Consider the following 21,388-nt stretch of genomic DNA (forward strand, 5'->3'; position numbering starts at 1 on the left):
TAAGTGAATCAACACTGAGCTAGGTTTAGAGCTCTTCGATCAAGTTTCAACTCAGTTTCTTACCTTAACTGAGTAGGATGGAATATAACTTGAGATTCTAGACAAATATCTGAAAAGTGTTCGAGCAGTAATTACTATTTATCTTAATTAACGCCAGTCTTGTTCACTCGGTAGTAAAGATACCAAGTGTGGTGCGTCTTCCCTGCCAGAATACTGTCGCAATGTATTACTCAATTGTCGTAAATTGTTTATATAGTTGGATGAGTTAAAAATTTGATAATCGCGGGCACTGAAGTCCTGTGGGCAACTAATATTGTAGACGTAACAGCCCAGTAAAGTTTGAGGAGTCCAAAGAAGAAACTCAAAAAAGGTAAAAAAGAAAATCAACACGGTTGAATGTTTATATTTGACCAGTAGTTTGAAGATTTTTCAGTGTCAGGTAACTAGTGCATGAAAAAGTTCACAAGCTCTACCTGTTCAAATAAGTTTCCTTCCTGGACAGGAAAAAGAAATGCAATAAAGGGAATCACTCAGCTGGTTTAAGTTGCGACTGTAGGTCAATTTATTGCCCTCCATCGTTTCTCTGTTTCTTTTCATTGAAAATGACCAAGAGTCAGTTATAATCTCTTGAAATGAATCACTCCAAAACTTCTGGCAAATTAAGCATATGAAAACTAAGTCACGGTCAAACGGTGAGAAGGCAAAGGTTAGCATTCCCTTGGTGGTATTTAATCCAAATTCTCCAAATGAGCTAAGTGGCCCCTTAAGATTTTTCAATTGCTTCCGGTTATCTTTGAAATAGTGGCTGCTTCATGCTATAGCACTAAGCCTACAACAGAAAAAGCAAATGTTAAAAATATCTCACGCAGTCAGTGATATCGAATATAGCAACAGCTAACAGTCAAGCATGAATCAGAATTATAGCGCTTTATTCCTTTACAGACCATGAGAGAGGCATTGTCAAGTATCACTGATCTTGCCCCGTGGAACGTTATCTGGAGTATATACTTCGTTTTACCAGCTTTTCTGATCATCTGGTTACGTTACCATCATCTGGATAGTCTCCAAACAGAGGCGGTGCAAACGCACTTATGTTCTTCTCATTAGCTTGGCTGTTGCTGATTTATTAGTTGGATTGATGTCTATCCCTCTTTTAATGTTAGCAGAAGAAACAGAGAGGAATGTCTGGGATAAAATTGAAAAGACTACGGACGTCTTTACAAGAGTTACGTTCATTTCATTTCCTTGGGGACAATGTTCGCCGTCGGTTGGCCTCTACGCCACAGAACTGAACTTTCGAGTTTACACCCGTGCTATCATTATACCGCGGTAATTCTCTGTTGTCAATTAATTTTATAGAAAGGGAGGGCTTTTGATATCTTTTAATTAGAAAGGGAGAGCTTTTGCGGATAGCTTTTGATTAGCTTTCAATCCTGGTACTCCTCTAATAATCGTTTTCGCTTCAAATTTTGTCCTTCGGAAAAAGCAAAGTCAGCGTTTGGGAACCAGAATCATGTTAAAAGAATTATGTTGAAAAGGTTGGCAAATCAAAATTTTTCATTAATAAATATTAACTAGGTCCCTCATTTAAGAGTCTCCCATCCCAGGCGTACGGAAGCTCATCCAACTACACTTAAGGAGCAAGGCTACGAGATCTGTATTCATTTGGAGTCTGCAGAGAGGTTTTGATGTGTTTTTACAGAGGTTTTGGGGGTTTGCAGCCGAATTTAGGAATTTGATAAAAATGATTCCCCCCCTGGCGAAAAACCACAATTTATCAGGTATACAGCACTTTCAAAACCGCTTTCAGATAAGGGACACTCGCAATGCCATAGAATATACACCTTTTGTTGTTCATTTACGCAAAATATATATTTATTTACGTCAACAGTTGAAACTATACGGCAAATATCCATTCATTAGCTCTTCCATGAACTTCACTAACGCGAACGAACTTTAAATAGCGCTATTTGCATATGTATTAGCATTTAGTAGCATAACCGGATGAACAATTGCACCTTTGGACGATCAAAGATAACAAATATATTTTCAATCTCGAGCAACAGTTAATCATTAACATCAATAGAAAATCAATTGTATGGTATGACAATCGATGGCGTTTTAGAGACATACAATAATGCAATTTGCATAGAGACGCACAATCAATTGCACTTTCATACAATCGTTTATTCGAAATGGTCAAATAAACGTGAACCGACAAACATTGGTATTTTTCGAATAAACAGTAAGAAGAAAAAACATTCATTAGTACCATTCATCGTAGTTACGTGTATTTATATAAACACTGAACACAGCATCTCACAGATCTAAAGAACAGCTTTGTCACCAAACTAAATTTGCTGAAATAGTGCTCTCCTCTAGCAAGAAAATCACTCCTGGATTTATATTTTAAAGTGATCCTTCCTTCTGTGTCATACGGGATCACCATCTGGGGAAATTGCAATAACTTAGACCATATAAAATCCCTACAAGCACTACATTGTAGAGCTGCAAGGCTGATTTATAACTTGCCATGGGAAACGTCATCGAAAACAGCTATGGAAGTTAGCAACTGGGACTCGCGGGTATACGATATGTACAAAATAAATCTTGTCAAGACAGTCGATAGAACCAAAGAGGACATAAGAAAGCTATCGTTCCAAGATTTTCAACTCAATTCATGAAACACTCGATACGTTTTCGAGGCGCTGCACTGTGGAACTTCGTTTCCGATTAGTTAAACGATTCTCGTAATTGCATAAATAGCGCTCTCTACTGCAAGGATCGTGTATCATTCGATTCTCGTAATCTCAAAAAATTTCTCAGAAAAGTGAAACAGGACCCATCATTTAGGGAACTTAATTTTAACAGCCTATCTGTTCAGACGATACCTAAGAAGATGATGCGCGATTTTATATTTTAGACCTCTGAATTTTATGCAGTGCACGAGTTCTAGTGCTTATTATTTAAAGTATTTCAGATTTTTAAACTTAGTTAAGCAATAGACGACCCCCACAAGCATGTATTTGCTTTAACCATTGATCGTGTTTAAATAAAGGATTTTAGTTACTTACATACTTTCTTACTTGATAAATGAATAACTCTACCTTGTTAAAGTTGACACGCCAGTAAACCGGAAAGCAAAAGGCAATCGACCGTTGATGCTGATAAGGGAAGGTACGTTTTTTATTGGGGAAGGGAGGGGGGTGGGTGGCGGGCCGGAGCTTTGGAGGGGAGGGTCCTTAATAAATTTTTTTTACAAATTGGGGAGGGTCAAACCTGTTTTATTCGCAACCGGGGAAGGATTACAGTTTTTTGGGCAGAGTGCTATTTGAGAATTTAGTATATACACCTTTTGGGTTCGGGAACCACCCCGGGTCTTCATCTTTCCACTTCTCTAGACTTGCACTTTCACTTGTTCCCGCCGACCCGATGCGCCACCAACAAAGTCAGAGTAGCGGGCATCCTTCTAGAACGGCGAGTCGGCAGACAACTACAATAACCACAAGTTGCTCCATCTGACCTCATGAAATCCTCGGATTCACCACAAGCACATTTCCCTCTTTTTATTCCTCGTACATCCTTGCCCATTTTCAAATTTTCACAGTGCAATCACACACCACCCAATTAATTGCTTTGTGCGCAGACGCAGTTATGTAAGTAACACTTCCGGTTAGTTATTTTCACTTCCGGTTACTTTTGTCTTGGAGGAGGTGGGGGAAGGGTCAGATGTTTTTGTGTATTTATTTGTGAAGGGTCATGCATTAATCCATTCTGGGAGGTGGGAGGGCTACGATTTTTGTCGCCAAAAAATTCTAAAACTCCCCGACCCAACCCCCAATAAAAAACACACCTTCCCTAGGCTTGTGCGACCCCTGCCATTCGCCAGCGCTTTTAAACCTGCCCTCAAAGTTAAGCTCTTATTAGGATATTTCTCAATGACTTTTCCTTCCTTTATGATGCAATAATAAGGGTTACTTTTAAGATGCCATTTCCCCTCTGTATGTTCTTGAGGTTTAGCAAAGCCGGATGAGATCATGTTACTGAAAAGGCAGTATTTTTCTTCTGCATGTACGCGGGCACAGAGGAAAATTTTTTTAGAGTATACTTGCTTTCTCTCTCGCAGAAAATGTCTTCTGAGATATGTTTCTCAATGCACGTCTTGGAATCCGCAGCACTGCGTAAATTATTTCACTAACAACAGAATGTACTGCAGCATTTCTATCTTTTAGATACCTTCAGGAAGTAGTATATTAACTAGTGCAGTACAGAGTTATATCATATTTCAAAGTCAAGAAGTTCACGCGCCTAGGGAGAATATTCCAAAAAATTAATGTTTACAGTAAGAATTTAACCTTCGAGTTATGGAGATGGAATAACCATTATTTTTTAGTTTGATTTGTGTTGCTGGGGACCGGTCATTATTTATTCGGAAGGTTTTGGTTGTACCACGATAGAAATCTACCTGATCCCCATAAGGCTCTGTAACATTATCATGGTCCTTCCTTCATTAGCATTAAATTGGCACTCTTCGCTTTATACTCTGTTGGCGACGACAGCTGATTCACTGTTTTCCCTGAAAACTATGTGTTCCCCCTCAAAATCCCGTCCCCTTCAGGCGAAGACTAATGAATGTTCCCTCATAGCACGCTAAAATGCCACTTCTTTAGATTCGAATAAAACAATTGAAGGTAGAGAACGCTTCTCAAAAGGGAGGAAATTCAATTTACGAACAATTCGATTCGAAAAATAGCGTCTCAGAATCGACCAAAACTATTTATCCTGGTGTATAGTCGAGTCCCACTTTCCTTCCTTTACGTTCCGCTCCTTGCTTTCTCAAATAAATATGATAAAACTTAAATTGAAATTAAAAAAGCAACAGCAATCGGGTAAATAAACTTCAATACATGGTTAACATTATTATAATATTCGTAGTTAAAAGAACGTTTAGAGGATGAAGTTGCTTACGCAGAACTTCGGCTTTAGTTTTTAAAGGAACCGAGCCGTTTCCTGTAGAACTTACAGTGAAGTATAATATGAGCTCTGTAAAGATTATTAGTTTTTTGTTTTTATGTACATAAGTGTAAAAAAGAAAACGTGCAATTTGCCTTTTATAGGTTTCATTCGCGAAAGCAATGGAGAAATTATTTTTCGTGCTTTCTGCTTTTCTACTCTTCAAAACTTAAATGATCATACGAGACAACCTCATGTTGGTTACTAGAGAAAACTCTAGCATCATTTAGATAAATAGCGAATAAAGTTTTCAATAACAGCATAATACAAACCATTGCTGCGATGTAGTTCGCCAAGTATATTGTGGGGCAAAGTCGGGGGAACTAGCTACGGACCATACCACGCTCAGCGAAAGGCACCGAGGACTCTCAAACTGTCTTTCACTCTTTTTTCTCTATCTCCTTACATCAAGTTCTTTTTGTATTCGTTGTAACCCTGGTTGTCTGACTCTAAACTCTGTTAAATCTCGTCGAGCTCTTACGGACTCATACTGCTACCTACTGACTTGTGCTGCTGAATTCTGCCAAGCTTGTGCCGCTCTATCTACTCACTTCTAAGCTCCGTCTACATTCTTCTTCTACAGTAAGTTCTAAAGTACATGCTTATATAATTATTTTCTTTTGCTGAGCATAGATGGGCATGCTAGCTGACTCACCTTGGGAGAGTAAACATATGTTGTAAGAACACTAAACCAACCAATTTTACAACAATATCACAAATTAACAACGTCGCACTTAGTGGTTCCAATAAAATGAATTTACCTCTGAATGCGTAAGCCAAAGCAAGAAGTTTCGTGTGGGTCGAAACCAAGGTCAGTAGACAAACTAAGCGCGTTCACTTATGGAAGTTAAACTTAGGAACTCATCAGTTTAGCTTAAACTAAATAACTTCGGACTTTGAATTCATAATTATAATGACTACATTCTAAATATAAACGAATCACTAAATCATACTGAACTATCTACAGACTTCATAACACCTTGTTTAGCTCTTCTTTTCCAGAATATTTCAGCAATAAGGGTCAGGAAAGCTGCTACCATCCCAGCACACAACACCACGTAGACACCCAGCAGACTCATAAGATCAATTTGCTTTCGAGACAACGCTGAAAATGGAAAAAATAAGACAGGATTTGCTTATTAATAGTTATCCTCACTTCTGCACTCCAGATATTCGCAGGTGGCCCTATACATCGTATAGACCTCAATCCGATTCCATGCCATTATTCGATACCATTTTCCGCGTTTAACTGACTTTGAAAAAAGTTAAAGGCTTGATTTCTCGATATGGTTATTAAAGTATAATAAAGTACTGAATTTCGCAAGACAAGTATCTTGAAATTTGTAATTTCAATATCGTGTTATATTTTCGTGATAATGACTTCAAATACAAATCATCGCAACGAAGATCGCTTTGATGTTCAATACACAGAACTTGTTCAAAACCTTAACTTCCATAATGCAGTAAATGGCTTGAAACCGGGGGTAACATGTGAAGGTGTAGTCTGATCGTCCGGGTGAGTGTAGTCCTGAGAAGGACTGTTGTCGGTGGTAGTGACTGACGTTTCGACAACCTGTGCGGAAGTCGTCATCACTTGACTCTGATGATGGCTTCCGCACAGGTTGTCGAAACGTCAGTCACTGCCACCGACAACAGTCCCTCTCAGGACTACACCCGGACGATCAGACTACACCTTCACACTTAACTTCCATAATTTGATATTTTTATTGCTGCAACTATTATTATCGTTTTATTAGTATTATTAATTTCATCCGTAGTTAGTATTTGGAGCCAAAACAACCTTAACACATAATTTGCATCGATGGGCTCCCTTTGACAACCAAAGAGCAGAGGTGTTTCATTTCAAATGTAAATAACGTACATGTTTCTTCTTTAACTGGACAGTCGTTTCTGTTTCCCCACCATTTCCGTTTCAAGTTAGCGAGGAAATCGTTTTCTTGTAAACGCAAAATAGCAAGACTGAATTCATTCACATGGGGATCGTTGGCTTGAAAGGCCAGTGCGTGTCCTTTAGACGTGCTTAAACCTGGTACTAAAAAATAAAAGGAGTTGACGTCACACTGTTGATTAAATACTCAAATGGATTTATCAAATCTGGGGTATTCCGCTTGGTCAGTCAGAAAGGTAAACCATGGGTGTACACTGAAGACTGCTTGGTCTATAGATTCTCTGGCGTCTTTTTGTATATTGATCATTGATATAAGATTTATTATTAAAAACTGGATCATTGGATAATGCAATTCAAGAGTTTTTATTGGCTCAGCCATTATGGTATATGAGCCAATATATCATAATCTAATTTCTGTACATTGTTAAATCCGGTTTCTTTTCACAAAATAAAGTCGAGAAGATTTGTCTAATATCTTGGGGGCGTTTTTTTAATAAAACAACTATCCACTCAATCAATAGTATGACAAAATGCATCCTTGAGCGCATGAATATTTTAAATAATAAAAATTCAGTGTTGTAATATTTACCAACTGTTAAATCACACGGTGGCTTGCCAGCAATTTCTTTGAGTGACGGCCCATCGGTTATGAGCGCGAAATCCTCTTTTTCTCTCACCCACTGAATACCCTGTGTTACGCTTTCAACAAGAGTACCTTCTGATTCTATTTTTCGCCAGATCTTTTTGTGTGTTTCATAGCCACTGAGCTTTAAGTACTCAGAGTTGCTAGATGAATCAAGCACTGCTACCGAATAAGACGATTTCACAAGGTCTTCAATGTTGTTTATTGGATGCTCGGCGTTTTTTACAGTGAAAAAAGCTGCCAGGTTGGCAGTGTACGTCGAGACCCAGATTAATATGCAGAACCAATAACAACCAACGAGTATCCGACCTGAGGATAATTGAGAGTAAAATATCAAGCTTAGTTTTTGGGTTTAAGGAATACTGTCTGTCTAATGGCTGGTGCAATGAAATTCAAACCAAACTGCCCCGCCCTAACCACAGTCATAGAACCGCACATTACACGGAAACGTACGAATGACTTATGAAAAATTGTTGTTCAAAACATGTAATCCACGTTTATTATGACGAGAATTCTGCAGAATCATCTCCTTTACTGGATATCTTTACTAGTATACGTATATATACTTAACCTGATAGGCTCTTTGGTGTATTATCTCCCCCCTGTTGCAGCATACAAGCTAAAGCAAACCACATACTGTTGAAGAAGCTGAACTCTTTTGATGTGCCTCGGCCATTCTCATCTTTATATCCATAAGGACTGTAGAAGTTTAATACAAACACAGCAATGGAGATGATTACCAAGGTGGCCAAGGTAGCGAACCAGACTTGATTATCAAACGGGGCCATAAACTGGGAAAGGTCAATTTTTTCTCCGAAAGATGGCTTCCTCAATAATATATCCGTGGTGAAGTGCATAAAGGGGAAGCTGAAATCCACGACTTTCTCTCGCCTTTCAGTTATAGTTAGTGCGGAAATCGCCATATCCGTTCGCTTTGGAAATATTAATAATAATAACAATGAAATTCTTAGAAGATTAATCTTAACCTTGTTACTCACGCAGACCTTCTTTCGGAAGAGCATCTTAGCTTCCTTGCATTCTCTGCACAACAGATTTGCGATCTCACAAACTGAGTATGTTAATCGGTTCTTCTTGCAAGAACGTTATTTACTGTACAGTGGCAATGTATCAGTGATGGCACTGTTACACCACAGTAATTCTAAATTTTTATCGAATGAACTTGCTTTCTAATAATTTGAACCATCAACCAAAAAAAACGCTCTGAAATTCCATATCGTACCTCATTCAAAATCTCATTAATAACTCCGTTCCAAGTTCCGTTCTCGTTTTCAGCTCCATACTTCCCGTCAGGAGAAATGTAAACCTCGTAGGTAAATTTCAGTTTTCTTGCAAGCTCATTTAGAAGATCAATACAGTACCCTTCGTAGAAAAATCCGCCATCTTCTTTTCTCCTTTTTATTGCGAATGGAGCGTCCTGGTGGTATAATAATAGCAGATTAATCATTAATTACTCAATTCAAAGTTGGTATTTCGAATTCTGCCATATGCATGTAGCCAGATATTTTTTTCAGAAATGATCAAAGGAGATTTTCTAAAGTAGATTATTGCAAAAGCTACGCTACAGATCAAGTCGATCAGGAATTCAGCTTGATTTATTTACTTTAATTTGCTTTACTGGGTTCATTTCCTGTTATTCTGTGCTTTCCCATCTTTAACCACGCTTGGAAATCAAATGGCGCACTTGAAAGTGAATCCGCATCACCTTACGGTGGATTTTCGACCACAAAAGGCCCTTTTCTTCCATCTCCTAGTTAAGCCTAGACTCTATCCGCGTTCAGAAAATTATATCGAACATGTTATAAGACATCTCACTTGAGGCTCATTACCAGTACAACGACAACTCGGAGCTTTCTTCCCTCCAGAGTAGTTTTTGAGAGCGGATTATCCATGTTACTTTGGATATTTCCAGTCATCACTGCACCTTTGGTGGAATTCCACGTACCTATCTAAAAACGAAATATGGATACAAAGCTCAGGTATGACGCGAAAGAGGTTAAGTCCCAAAATAGTATCTATTTTTCCATGAAAGACTGGATAAATCTGGTAGTTATTAGACAAATCCTTTGGGCAGCGACTCAGTATAAAGAAATACCCAAGACGAACAGGTTTCGTAATAGTTTTATTACCTTCAATGCCCTTTAGGCTTGAACAGTTTTATACAAGGGGTTTTTTGCTTTAGAACATATATTTAGTGTTCTTATTGCTGTTTTAATACATTTAGTCTAACGTAATTATCAATGTTTGAAACTTGTAAATAATCGTATAATTCAACTTTTGGTTGCAAATCGGTTATGAATAAACTATCTATCTATCTATCTATCTATCTATCTGCCCCATCAAGGGGGCACTAAAACATACAGTTTCGCTTTTCGAGAACCTTTGGTTCATGAGACTTGATTAGTGGTTCTTTACTTTTGTAAATAAGTTCATATATATGTGTATATATATTGGCTTTGCCTTTTGGCTACCTTGCGATTGAGCACTCTACACTGGGGTTGCCATGCACTTAGCCTTCGGGCGAAGCTCATCACCTTAGTTGTGATTTGAGCACTCGCGCATGGCAACGTGTCTGCACTTGGTCCCACAAGTGTAGCGCCCAGGCAATGGTTTATTCCAGAGCTTGGCCCAGTGTCTGCACTGCACTGATGAGACCCACATAGGTCGAAACAGTGTGCACTGTCTGCAGGTATATATATATATATATATATATATATATGTTAGAAAACGAATCGGTAGCCTGATACCTACCTTCTTGAGGGAATTGTTACGCAGATTTAAGATTTCCAGTTGAACTCCCACCCTTTCACCATTCTCATTAAATTGAAGAAGTCCTGTCACACCATGAAGAATGACCTGTTAAATTTTACAAATAGGATTCAATAAATCTAACTTGAACACACTCATTTTTGAAATTATTTCAAATTGAATAAAAAGGGAAAAAAACAAAAACACAACAAAACAAAACAAAAATATACAAACGAAAGGAGAAAAAACGAAACAGAGGTATTCAAAGTGGAAATTATTTTCACCTTTCTTATGCATGTTAACATTGCGTTCTTATCTTCAGGGCCAGATACGGACCCATTAATAGACAAGCAAGGCTCTGAGTTTCCCGCTTTTTGGATAATCTGGATTGCGTCGTAACTAACAGCAACCAGTTCCTGTTGAAATGGCAAAGGACGACGTTTTCAATACAGTTTCTTAACCTTGTGTCAAAAAAAAAAAAAAAAAAAAAAATAGCGGAGGAAACTCCTCACTCCTTTCAGTGAAGGCAATTAATATTTTTTTATCATAAGTATATCTAACGTACATGCAACTTTTCCTGCCGATAAACATGTTCTCCCACATTTTAAAGATTAACTTACCTATGTTTCCACGTTGTATTTGTAACTTTTTCTATGTATCTTTTGGAGTTTGTGCATACATGTGTCTTACATGATGATCCGACAACAATCAAGTATAATGCCAAATTCTAGGGCTTTAAAACACCTACAGTGAACACAACACTATGCAGGCAAAATGGAAACCTACAGTATTACAGGCGTTTCAGTATAACGACTTTACACTTATTTTCAATTGAATACTTCATCACTTCATTAATATAGGGAATATATCTCGGAATATAATATATCTCGGAAGAAAAAAGCACGATATTCGACGATAAACGTTTGCATTACTTTTGCACAGTACTGTTTCTGAAAGGAGGAACGTTTGGTGGAGCAATAGCGAAGTAGAAAAACTGCTGCCGGAAATGTAGTAGACTTGCCTTGTTGATGAAATTGTTGTAGCCATACCCAACTCCATGTTTTAGTTCATCAGCGGCTGAGGTCTGAAGTAGCTTTAAAGTCACCACAATATTTTGATACCAGGTGAAATTTAAGGGAGTCTGTAGCGGGTAAGAATAAAGCACAAAAGCAGTTAACTGACGTAAGCTGATTTGAACACAATAAACGTTTATCGGAACGTTGTAAAGTTAATAGTGATATGAGACTAAAATGGTGAAAATACGACTACCTAGTCTCTGGGTTGAAAGCGGTTACCCCCATTGTTACTGCTGGCTTCCGCTGACAGTACACCAGCATTTGTAAGGTATACTTTGCATAATTTCAAATGTTTCTTAAACAAGTTTGAATATCATACCAGTCCTTGAATAATCCAAATATATTTCTTTTTGTGTCGACAAGGCTTCTGCCGTGAAAAAGAACGACAGATTCCGTGTTAAATTACTTTAAAATGGCACTGGTAAAACAAAATACATCAAGAAGGCTAATTTATAACATATATATTTGATTATTACCTGCTGTAACATCAGCTCAATGTTATTGTTTTCCATGTAAAGAACAACAACATCAGCATCAAAAATCTGTACTTGTTCCATCGCTCTGATGGCTGGTTCTACTAGATTCTCAAATTTTCCGTGGTTAGAAAACTGAACTAAATCAACGGTCAGTTGTGATTTCTGGGATAAGGCGTGAAAATAGCCAGCCTCGTGGACTCGACTTTCTAAACAGAAGCATACAGAGAAGCTAAAAGTCATTTAAATATCATACCTAACAGGCTGTAGGACATGTCATATTCAAAGGTGAGTTTTCAATCGAACAGTTCACAAGGGTAAAAGTGAAACAATTGAATTGTTATCGCAATTCTCTCTTCTCATGCGTCCGCCATATTTGATTGAAAGCGAGGCTAACGAGCAAACATTGAAAATGGCTGCCAATGCCAGAAGTGTTTTGCCGATCGGATGGACCAGATTACTGAAAGATAACCCTGAAATGACGATGAAAGACGTCGATACTTTTGTTAAGCTCAACAAAGCACCCCAGAGTGGCATTGTTAAAGGCTATAAGTTTTTCTGCGAAGGATTTATCAAAGATTTTGAAGGTAAATCGTTCATTTCTGCAGTGTTTGCTTTTGTGGGCAAGCTTGCAAAGCCGGGTATTTCCAAGCAGGTACTTACCTACCGGTATGATTGTTCTTTAAGTTGGTAAAAGAGGAGAAGATGACACTGTGTTTATCAAAGCAAGATGTTTTAAGTCGTTAAGGAAAAATGAGGAGCCACACTACTTACAGGTTAGTTGAATGGTTGTTTTTTCGCTGAATGCTAAATTTAAGTAACCTAAGTGCATGAGGCAGTTGACATTTTACTGAATACTGTGAAAGTTCTTTCAAATAATTCAAATAGCCTTCAATTATTCCCTTTCTTTCTTATTTCTGTATGAACAAGAATGTACGCTATTCATTACAAATTGATAAATTATAATAATAATAATAATAATAACGAATTTTTATACAGGATTGAAAACCCATCAGTGTGTAACACTGTTGTCCTTGGGGTCCTGTCAAAATAATAAATAAATAAATAAAATAAAACTTAACAAGATATAATCATTGATCTTAAGGTCTAGAAAAGCATACAATAAAATAAAATGCTCTGAAAAAGGATACCTATAACCACGTTTAGATCGAATTTTTTTTAACTAAAATAATCTCGCAATTTGTTCTTAAATTTCAGTCTCGAATCTAACGACCTTAGTTCAGCAGGCAGGTTGGTGAAAGTCTTTGCTCCTTGGTAATAGAAGCTCTTTTTACCAAATTCTAAACGTACTTTGGGTAATTTCACTGATGTACCGTTATTCCTAGTGGCCTTAGAATGAACCAGTCTTTCGAAGTAGTTCTTAAAGGGTGTGCAAACATTATTCAGGAGACAGTCGAAAACAAACAAACAGCTTTTACGCTTGATCAAATTGTTCACGGATGGGGGATTAAAAGAACTATTGCCAATAACTTTAAAGCCTCGTCGTTCGATGTTCTTTATCATTTCCTTTCGGTAATCCGGAAAGCTAAGACCAAGTGTTCCGCAATAGGTAAAAATAGGTGCGATCATAGTGTTATAGATCGATTCTGCACACTTTTGGTCGATCAAAGGACGAATTGATCGCAAGAGATTAATTCTGGTTGCAGCTTTTTTATAGATTCGGTCAAAATGTGATGCAAGGTTTAGTGATGAGTCAAGGTGAACACCTAAGTACTTATAGGTAGAGATGTTATTGATGAGTGTCCCATTAACAGAAAGTTGAAGTTCCTTGTCTTGAAGGTTGATTCTTTGATTCTATGGTAAATAATTTTTTCTTAATTTCCTGCTTTCTTGTTAATTGTTTCCTTATTTCCAAAATAATAATTATAAGCTTAAAAAAACTTCTGTTTCAGATTCTTTCAAAGATTTCGTTTAACAGTAAGGAAGTGGTGGATCATTCCTGCTCATGTAAGGCTGGCCAGGAAATATGTAACCATAAGGTGGCACTGATGTACCAGGCAGCCCATTACAGCCTCCTTAAATGTGATGCTGTCCCAGAAGTACCATCCAAGACATAAATAGAATTATAAGAAGAATATGCTTTAGCTTTATCTGAAGCTTAAATCAAGCTCTAAAACAAAATCAGACTATCCGAACGAGATGCCAGACAGTTAGAACTAACTTCAAAATTCGGTCCTGGATCCCTTCGTATTCTTACAGTCCACTCTGCTCTCCTTTTGGTCTCTTTTGGAAAGGCATGGAAGGATACCTCTTTGTTGTATCTTGAATCATCCGTACACAACGGCACACAACAGTGCGTGGCAGCCATTTTCAATGCTTGCGCGGTTAGCCTCGCTTTAAATCAAACATGGCGGACGCATGAGAAGAGTGAATTAATTTCAAAGCATTTTCTTTAAGGTAGGTTGAGGGAGGGCGGGTATTTCTGCCACTTTTCTTTAATTTACAAAGCAAAGGAAAGGAATGTTGAAACCACAAGGTAAAACAATTAGGAGCCATTAAACTAACCTTTAATTTAGAGTCTCAATAGATGATGGCTTACGCGGCTAATGGTCAAAAGTTTGGCCAATTTACGGCTAACGGTTACTATCTTTCAATTGTTTTCGCCAGAAATTTTATTTTAAGGTTAACTTTTTTGCGACTAACGGTTAAAAACATTTAAAATTTTTACGCCTTACAGCTAAATTTTTTGACCGTTTTACGGCTATCGGTTAATTCTATTGAGACCCTCCAAATTACCTTCATAAATCACCGCAATATTTTTCCATGCGAAGGTGTTCAGTATATCAATTGTGGCATGGGCATAGTCTTTATATCCTGCTGACATGACGATTGCTTTGTCACATTGGTCTAAACGTCTTTTGTTACCATGGAGACGGATGAGAGGAATGCCTGTCATTGTCGAGAGTGCACAAGCGGGAGTTGTCGCTGAACTTCCCTCGATAAGCAAAATGACGTTTGAAGCTAAAATAAATGTTTGAAAAGATAATTCTTGAGCAACAGAGTAACTGTCGAATGAATTGATATTTCAAGAGACATAGTCTTCTTACCTTTACTAAATAGGTTCATTACTTCAGAAATGTTGAATTCTTTCAATACCACCGAAATATTTCCCGAGCAAGAGACATGATTCAAGACTGAGTTTACCGCGTCAAACTCAGCTGTAAGACCATTGATGAATCCTGTATGGAAGTAGGTAAAAGAGCAGAAAAGGTTAATCAAGCAGCGGTGCAGTTGCATTGCAAATGTTATATTCACGGTCAGAAAAGCTAAATCGACAATCGCAGTTCAGTAAAACGTGACACACAGGCTGATTACCTCTGATCCTCTCATTACAATAAAAATGAAAAAATCGTTCATCATTATCTGCATTCCCACGATAGGCATGTTAATTTTTGAGCTTAATTTAAAGGAACACTCCAATATGTGGTGGTTCTCACTGTATTTGTGGAGGGGTTTTTGCTCAAAAACTTAATTATTCTCTCACTATAGGCCGCATCAAGAGATCATAAACAGTCAACAATTTCATTGATCGCATAGAACTTACCACAAGTTAAAACTCTATCTGTCGCATTGATTCTTTTTAGGAGGAACATGATAAGTGCGAGCTCAAAGAAAAGAGTTGGTTTTCCCATACTGCTACCTTGATAAGAAAAATTATATATTTATATATATATATATACATATATATTGAACTATTTTTAGCTAATGTACGGCGTGATCTTATCAATCCTGAGAACATTAGGCAAGCTAGAGATAACCTTTCTAAAAAATAACGGGCTGCGCTTAAAGAACTTAAAAATTCCAATGTAGTAATTCGTATACAGGACAAAGGATCCCGATTTGTTTTAATTGATGAAAGGGAGTACGAGGAAAAAATGTTTGGTCAGCTTAACAATCAGTTGCATTATGAACCTTTATAATCAGACCCAACCTCTAAACATTTGGCATTAGTAGAGAGTTGGTGCTCCAAAAGGCTCGGAAAAGGTGAGATTTCTCCCGAAGTAGCCAAATGGGTTTTAAATAAAGAAGGGAGACCAGGAGTTGCATTTGGAAACATCAAAACACACTAAGCGGGTAACCCGCTTAGACTTATTACATCTTGTTGTGGCACGGCAATTGAAAACTTATCGGCCTTTACTGAATTTTATTTTCAACCACTTGCTCCAAAATTACCATCGTTTATTAAAGACACTACCGACCTGCTTAAAGTGCACCTAAACCCAAATTTTTTTTTTCGCTTAACGAAATAAGCTTATTTTTGGAGTATTTCTGTGCAAAAATTTTTTAATTTGCTCAAATCTTTAATTTTCTATGCCCAGTCAAAATACGGAAAATCGGCCGCCATCTTGCCCCACGACCGAGTTTAAAGAAGAATGGCTCTAGCGGGTAATGTGACGTCAAATCGAGAACACGAAAGTCTGCATCTCACACATTTTCACTTGTTTGGGAAGATTATCGTCGATATTGTCCGAAATATGCCGACTAGGTGTGTTGTATGAAGAATGTATGAGGCACGATACCCTCTTGCAAATTTCGCACGTTGCTACATCCTTCTACAACACACTTAGTCGGTATATTTTCGGACAATTATCGACTACAACCTCCCCAAACAAGTGAAAATGTGTGAAATGCAGACTTTCGTGTTCTCGATTTGACGTCACATTACCCACTAGAGCCATTCCTCTTTAAACTCGGTCGTGGGGCAAGATGGCGGCCGATTTTCCGTATTTTGACTGGGCATAGAAAATTGAAGATTTGAACAAATAAAAAAATTTTTGCGCAGAAATACTCAAAGTAATAAGCTTACTTCGTTAGCGAAAAAAATGTTTGGGTGTAGGTGCACTTTAACAAAATAGAACATCTTAACACAAGCGGTCCATTTCCAACTGGCACCTTACTGGTCTCGTTGGACGTGGTTTCAATGTTCCCTAACATCGATAACAAACTCGGCCTCACTGCAGTAAGGAAGGCTTTGGATACTAGAGAAAACAAATTTCCATCCACGACTTGTATTTTAGAAGCCGTAAAACTTTGTTTGGAATGCAACCATTCTATTTTTAAAGAGAATTTCTTTCTTCATGTCCATGGCACAGCTATGGGTCCGAAGAATGCTTGTAGCTATGCCGATTTAGCCATGGGCGAAATTGATCACAAAGCTAAGTTTTCTGGTCCGATAAAGCCGTCCTTAAGGTGGCGATATCGAGATGATGTATTTGATCGCTGGCAGCAGGACCTTCCTGCCCTACATCAGTTTACTGATTACATTAATTTTCTGAATCCTACTATTAAGTTTGAGCTAGTTTTTTCTGAGCGTGAGCTCTACGTACTTGATCTCACTTTACATCTTATCGATGGATCTATCAGGACAGACGTCTATTCCAAACCACAGATAGCCATTTTTATCTTCCGCCTTCCAGCTGCCATGCTAAGCATGTTTTCAAGGCTATTCCTTTTGGAGTAGCCACAAGATTGAAAAGAAATTGCTCTGAAGAAGTATTTTTTGCCGAGAAAACAGCTGAGTACAAAAATGACCTTGTTAACCAGGATTACCCTTCTAAATTAGTTTCTAAGCAATTCGCCAAAGCCTCCGCCATCCGTAGAAATAATTTACTTAGGACTCGTGGAAAAGAAGTGAAGAAACTATTTCCATTTGTTATTGCATTTGATCCTAACTTGCCCGACGTAGGCAATATAATCAGAAAGCATTTGTTTATTCTGCAATCTAACCCCAAATTGAAAGAACTTTTTTCTCGAAGTTCTATCATACCATCTTTTCTTCGATCGAAAAATCTCAAAGAATTGTTTGCACCATCTCGTTTTAAAACTTCCAGCGAGAGACAAACCATTCCTCATAACAATGGCTGCTTTAAATGCGATGGGAAAAGATACGACCTCTGTCAGAATTTCTTCGTTGAATCTAAATCATTTCTCAGCTTTCAGAGCCGGCAAAAATTACACCATTCACTCTAGACTTTCCTGTGACTCTAAAAATGTGATTTACTTGGCTTCCTATAAGGAGTGTCGCCTGCAATACGTGGGATCTACTACCACCGACTTTGAAGTGAGCTTTAATTGAGTTTTGTTCTGTATATAACACTAATCATTGTATAAAAAAAGTTGATTTAAAAAAAAAAAAAAAAAAGTACTGTCTGCAGTTAGTTATATATATATATATATATATATATATATATATATATATATTAAAGGGAGATGAAGAGATGAATCAATAAGCATTTAATTAACATGGCATAACAAAATATAATTACTATACATTTGCATTACACATGGGACTTTGAAATTCATCCTTGATGAGTTTTCCCACACCTCCTGACAGGCCGGTGACAAATTTATCGGTTGAGACAAAATTAAACGTCACGTAATGCCTGATAGGATTACTTTATCTAAAATTTGAAATTCCTGTCAAGACTTAAATTTATTTGATCTCTATTTTATGGCTTTGACTTAATTTTATATTTCTTTCGTCGCTGTTAGGCCAGCTCTAATTTTTTTTAATGGTGAAAAAGCTGTAAAAACTGCTGGATTGAATGGAAATTTCAGTTAAATTATCTTAACTTTCTCGACGTCACAATGTTTCTTTTCATTCGCTATTGGCGAGTTCTAATTTAGTGCTTAATTTCCCTCCACGGCTTGAAATGATAGCATGATCTCATTTATTAAAAAGCACTAAAAATTGGAATAATAACGTGACTTGCGAAATACACGAGATTCCTCTTTACCTTAACAACTTCTTGTGCTGCTGAAAGTACCTCAGGTAGAAACTAATCTGAAAAGTGAATATAAAATTTCTTAGAGGCATTTACCACTTTTTTAACAATGAGAGCAAGAGTAAAGTTAACGCTTGCTATGAAATCAATCAAGGGAAAAAATTATTTTTCTTGAATCCAATTAAAAGCAACGACTCCAAACTTATTTATTACAGTAGAAAATACGCTTAAAACGCCTGTAAAGATCAATAGTACTCAGCCGGCTATAATTGTTTTTAGACTAGATTCTAAAAAATCAGACTAGGATAACTCAGTCGGTCCTTTAGTTCAGTGACTAATTTCCATTTTTAGGGTGATGTGTCCCCCGCGTCGAGATGAGACTCTTCTGTCCTTCTAAAATTAGAGAAACTTCCTCTCCCTGCAACGACTTTCGCTTTTAGTTCAAACATATTTCCACCCGCCTGAATATCGTTAAATTGAGTCTCATTGAAGATTACCTTGTGATGTTACTGCAGATTAATCAAAAAGTCTCCAAAACGTTGCAACGCAAGGGACACATTATCTCAGAAATTCATGTACCACCAACAGTGTTTTAATTTCACTACAAATTCATTAATCAGCGAGTAGGATGAATATGACATCTACATTTAATGACTGGACTCTGCTTTCTTGAAATCCAAATTCCTCATGCACTTTTGTTTTATATCATGTTGTGTTCCTGCGTTATTTTCCTGCTCTTCCTGTGGACATTACAGCTAATATTCAAACTCCAAACTACTCAATTTTAGTAATAGCGTCCTAATACATCACGCGTAAGCCTTTTTATTTATTTATTTATTTTTTTGCGAAGGTGATAGTGATTATAAATATTACTCTGCAGAACACAACGACACGACTAAGGCGATCCAAAATCCAAAGTTGCACTAATCAATAAGTCAGAAATTCGTAGCTTGCCAATCCATAAATTTCGTTCAATTTAATGCCACAGTCCCAAAACCGTTCACTTTACAAGGCCATTTTCATCTATCTTACAGATCTTTTCATCCTTCCCTAAATAGCAATGGCAATAAACGAAAGAGAAAACTTACCGTTAGTCAACAGAACGAGAGGTTACAATTGCAAGTTATTCACTTATTTTAAAGATAAAGTCACCGGAACATGTGACTGCTTAAGAAACTGATCTGTTAAGCAAAGCTCAACACCTCAGATGACACTAGACGAACAAACTCTTTGAGGGAATTGTGGTCAGTCTAATCTGTCACGAAACTTGATTCAGGCTCAGTAAACTTCCTATGTTGGTTTTCAGACAATGGCCTGAATTATTTAGCAGTCTGTAGGACGCATAAAGCTTAAAAATTGATTTTACCTGTTTTAAGAAAAATCCACAATTAAATAATCCATCTATTACGAAACTACAATGGAGGACTCAAGAACACAGGAAGTACCAAATTGATTAATATACTATATTTTGAGAGGCATCGTGGAATCCTCGATCATTCATCAGCTTTCTTAGTCAGCCGATGCAATTTCACTGAAAGATTTTTTTAGATTAGAGGCAAACGTCCTGTGGTGTCGCCTGTAGTTGCCTTCGGTCATTCCTATTCATACATCAAAAAATATATTGAGACGGGAATTAAGAAAGAATTTATATGTAGTTTAAATTAAAATTTTTGTGGCGTTTCGACTTCAAGGGATACTTACCACACAGCGCGCAGCATGCCATTATGGTTCGTGATCGTAATCAAGGAAGTCGTTACCCTCGACCTCAAAACACCTGCTTGCCCCCCAATAACAGACAGAAAATCGTTTCTGTCTGTTATCGAAGCCAATCAACATCGGAAATTGTCAACTACTCCTCATAGAACAAAAAGGATATCCTGACAATTCACGAGCATGAAAAATTACGTCGATTTTTGACAATTTGATGCACGTTTACGACTGTTATTCACGAGTCTTTTGATACATAACAATGCTGTGGTTTTTGATCGACGCTCCTCAAATTCTAGCCTCTACATTACGGAGTAGTTTGAGCAGTGCCCTTTCATGATTACTTACATATAACGCCTTAACAATTATCATTCAGCCGCTGTCAATTCTAAGGCTCTTTTATTCCCCCTTTCTGATCGACCTACCCGGAAAAAAAGTTAGCTATGGCTGTGAACGATCCTCGTATAAAACCAGAAACCAAGCTCTTGAAATCTGAGCTGGAATACATAATTTCTAGTCAAATTAAGACATAAGCAACATCATAAACATACTGTCATCTTAACCTAGCTTGAAATTATGGGGTCAGAAAATGTATTGCATGTCACAGTGAAAGTGAGGTTATCAGTGAGTGCATGGAACTCTCCACACTCTCAGACAAGAAACAATGAAATACTAAAATCATTTCACGATGAATTGTTTCAACACGTGTCATTTGAAAAGTATGAATGCTGGTAACTTCTGGGCTGTCTATTCATCAGGTAGTTATCAACAAAGAAGCAGTTTAAAGAGTGCGGTGTCAATGTATTATTTTGATCATCAGCAAGGAAGCAGTCTTAATATGCATCATATGCTCGTAAAACAGTAAAATGATAAGAGGTATAATATATTTGTTCGCCTGAAAAAAAAAAAACCATAACTAAGTCTGTCTAAAGCTTATGAATAAATGCCTAAAAAGGAACAATTAAAATGAGTGAAACATAAACATAAACAAATTATACTCAAACTCGACCCATCTCTGAATGCTTTATACTTCTGCCAACAATTGTTAAATTGCC

General features: G+C 37.3%; 1 protein-coding gene across 1 annotated transcript; it reads right to left on the minus strand.

Moving 5' to 3' along the window:
* Positions 1–1,909: 1,909 nt before the first annotated feature.
* On the minus strand, positions 1,910–19,875 carry LOC111341325 (glutamate receptor ionotropic, kainate 2-like). The gene is made up of 16 exons (XM_088755011.1): positions 19,715–19,875; positions 18,639–18,685; positions 15,446–15,541; positions 14,949–15,080; positions 14,638–14,862; positions 11,884–12,089; positions 11,727–11,774; positions 11,353–11,472; positions 10,616–10,747; positions 10,335–10,439; positions 9,413–9,532; positions 8,806–9,000; positions 8,137–8,497; positions 7,512–7,874; positions 6,896–7,066; positions 1,910–6,118 (listed from the first exon to the last, which is right to left on the minus strand). Exons 3-16 carry the CDS (start codon positions 15,531–15,533, stop codon positions 5,961–5,963), a joined length of 2,424 nt encoding a protein of 807 aa, XP_088611137.1. The 5' UTR covers positions 15,534–15,541; positions 18,639–18,685; positions 19,715–19,875; the 3' UTR covers positions 1,910–5,960.
* Between the last annotated feature and the right edge of the window lie 1,513 nt (positions 19,876–21,388).

Source organism: Stylophora pistillata, chromosome 3, assembly GCF_964205215.1.
Source record: "Stylophora pistillata chromosome 3, jaStyPist1.2, whole genome shotgun sequence".
Classification (NCBI taxonomy): domain Eukaryota; kingdom Metazoa; phylum Cnidaria; class Anthozoa; order Scleractinia; family Pocilloporidae; genus Stylophora; species Stylophora pistillata.